The 2,981-nt window shown below is 35.9% G+C and overlaps 1 protein-coding gene across 1 annotated transcript; it reads right to left on the bottom strand.

Moving 5' to 3' along the window:
* Positions 1 to 436: 436 nt before the first annotated feature.
* LOC124830858 (flavonoid 3'-monooxygenase-like) lies at positions 437 to 2,406 on the bottom strand. The gene is made up of 3 exons (XM_047304706.2): positions 1,949 to 2,406; positions 1,347 to 1,790; positions 437 to 1,260 (listed from the first exon to the last, which is right to left on the bottom strand). Exons 1-3 carry the CDS (start codon positions 2,390 to 2,392, stop codon positions 610 to 612), a joined length of 1,539 nt encoding a protein of 512 aa, XP_047160662.1. The 5' UTR covers positions 2,393 to 2,406; the 3' UTR covers positions 437 to 609.
* Positions 2,407 to 2,981: the final 575 nt, after the last annotated feature.

Genomic DNA, 2,981 nt, shown 5'->3' with positions numbered 1-2,981 from the left:
AACCACGTTTTAACATTTCGATTCTTCAACTTTTCTTCAGCAGATTTTAAAACAGAAAATTACTTTCATAAATTTATTGATTTCTTTTATTTTAGAATAAAAATATTAATAAGTTAAATATGTTTATTACTTTTATCAACCTATTTATAATAAATATATTAAAAATATAAGGAGTGAAATATTTTATTTTGTCTATCATATTCATCAAATTATTCATAAACTTTCTCTATCTCTTAAAATAAAAAACTGCTCCGATATTTTTTCTATCTTTTCAAATTTATCCATTCATTCTCTCTTAAATATTCTCTCTCATCCAAATACACCAATAAAAAAAATATTTATCAACAACAAATAAGTAAAAATAAAATACAAAAATGTGAATATAAAATATATTAAAAAAAGCACAACATAAACTCTTAGAATGTGGTTTATAACCATTACAAGAAAGAGTGTTATACAATTCATCATTATTGTCTAACTTGCTTTAAACATTCAATTAAAACACTGACAAATTGAAAGAAAATGTAAGCAATTATATAACCACCATTTATTTATTGCATCCATGTCACTGAAAGAGAAAAGGTGAGAAGAGTTAGGATAAGTTGAAAATCATGGAGATGATGATGAATACAAGTGGCGTGAGAGCCTAGGACGAGGGTGGACACAAAGAGGCACTTCTCTTTGGAGGGTGAGCCCATATGCTTCATCCATATTGAGACTTTTTGGGTCAAGCTCATTCTCTAACTCCCAATCAAATGCATGGGCTAGGGTAGCAGTCACCAGCTGAACCTCCATCAGAGCTAAGCTCATACCAGCACAGATTCTACGACCAGCGCCAAAGGGTATAACCTCAAAGTTGTTGCCCCTAACATCCACACCAGCCTTCTCACCACCAAGGAGAAACCTTTCGGGCTTGAACTCCAATGGGTCTGACCACTCCTTAGGGTCACGTCCTATGGCCCAAACATTCACCATGAGAGTTGCACCTTTGGGAATGTGGTAACCTAATATCTCACAGCTCTTTTCAGCAAATCGTGGAATAGAAAGAGGGGTTGGTGGGTGTAATCGCAATGTTTCCTTCACCACAGCCTGTAAGTAAGGGAGTTGGGGCAAGTCAAGTTCTGTCACAAGTCTGTTTTCACCCACAACACTGTCTATTTCTTGTTGCACCTCGACCATAATTCTTGGGTTCCTAATTATTTCAGCCATTGCCCATTCAATTGTGCTTGATGAGGTGTCTGTTCCAGCTCCAAACATGTTCTGCAAAAGATCAATTCTACATGTGATTGTCTGCACAAGATGTGAAAAAAGGTATTGTCATTGTTGTCTTTGGAGAATCTACTTACCAAAAGAATTGCTTTGATCTCCTCTTCACAGAGATTATATCCATCTTGAGGAGTTTCTTTGAGTGACAACAACGTTGCTAAGTATGTGTTTTGGTGTTTCTCATTCATGGAAACCTGATGTTCCTCCAGAATGCTAGTCAAAAATGCGTCAAAGCCCTTGCGTAGTTTTTTTGCTTTGGCTTTTACTCCTTGAAGGTCTAGCCAATCCAAGAATGGAATGAAGTCACCAATATTGAAAACTCCTAACAAGTTCATGAGCTCCAACACCATGGATTTAAACTCATCTGCCTTTGGATCCCACTCACTGTTTCCATCGTTGAAAACTCTTCGTCCTATCATCACCCTTGCCAATGTGTTGGTGGCATACACGTTCAACAACAGTCCCAATTTCACTGCTTTTGAGCCTGAACTTGCCAAATCACATGTCAGTCTTTCTACCTCTTCCTGCAGATATTTTGTTTTGGTTAGTTTATGCAAAAATAAAATTTTTACCAAGAATTTTAACAATACGAAATCTATAACTATTTTAATTAGATAAACAATACGATAATATTGTCAAATGATTAATGGAAATTAATGTGGAAGATAGAAATGACGCTGACCTGACGCACTTCCCTAAAATCGTCCATGGCCCTGCCAGAGAACATGTGAGTTGAGCTTATTTTCCTCAACAACCGCCACCGAGGGCCATAGGAAGCAAACCCAAAATCTTCCTTGTAATAACTCATGTACTTGTTCATGAATCTCCGTGGCCGGTTTGAAAAGTTCGCATCGTGAACCTTCAAGAACTGCTCCGCCACGGAGGCGGAAGCCGCCACCACAACGTCGACAAACCCAAACCGAAGGTGCATGAGCGGGCCATACTTATGGGCCAGGGCCGCAATGGTTTGGTGTGGCGCATGGCCCATGTGAGGCAAGTTTCCCACTACGGGCCATGGGCTTGGCCCTGGTGGCAGTGGTGAATGCGCGGTTTTGAGCTTGAAAAGACGGTAAATAAGGATAGCTGCTACACTGCCAGTAGCAAAAGCTATAAGCCAAGGTAACATGGATATGGATTATGTTTATGTATGTATGTATCAAACGTGCGTTTAACAATGGTGTCTCACACAAAAGCAGCACAACCCAGCTTGTTTATATAAGAATTTTTTGGGAAAGTTGAATAATGAAAGGATAAAAAAAAATATTTATTTTATTTGTGTTATTCAAAGGTTGTGATTGGACATTTTTTTTAATTGTAATTTTTTAATAAATAATTATTTACTAATTTTACTTTTTATGTGTGTTTTTTTTAATTTAATCATTTTAATAAAATACTATTTACAAAAAGAAATCTATAATAAGATTATAAATTTATTATTTCTATACGCAAGTGTTTTTACTATTTATCATAATAAAAATCCTTTTGAACATAGGAGCATCATTATGAGATAAGATTTTATAAATGACGCCAAATTTTCTGTACCAAAAGTATTCATCAACCAAGTAAGCTGTGATATACTTAAAAGCCTAATTATCCAATAATTAATTACTCTTGTTTAATTGTATCACTAAATTTCCTTCTATCTCTAACGTCACACGAGAATTAGATTGGTGTTATTAATTATTGTGCAGGGTTTTATCGATTAAATCTGCCAA

This window comes from Vigna umbellata, chromosome 1 (genome assembly GCF_029865625.1).
Source record: "Vigna umbellata cultivar VRB3 chromosome 1, Vumbellata_1.0, whole genome shotgun sequence".
NCBI lineage: Eukaryota > Viridiplantae > Streptophyta > Magnoliopsida > Fabales > Fabaceae > Vigna > Vigna umbellata.
Note: the sequence above shows the minus strand (reverse complement) of the source record. Positions and strands in the feature narration are given on the sequence as shown.

Excerpts from the sequence above, each read along its gene's own strand:
- LOC124830858 (XM_047304706.2), bottom strand. The coding sequence starts at position 2,392 with ATGTTACCTTGGCTTATAGCTTTTGCTACTGGCAGTGTAGCAGCTATC. Across the intron at positions 1,791-1,948 it reads ATTTTAGGGAAGTGCGTCAG|GAAGAGGTAGAAAGACTGAC; the intron begins GTCAGCGTCATT and ends AAATATCTGCAG. Across the intron at positions 1,261-1,346 it reads AGATCAAAGCAATTCTTTTG|AACATGTTTGGAGCTGGAAC; the intron begins GTAAGTAGATTC and ends GATCTTTTGCAG.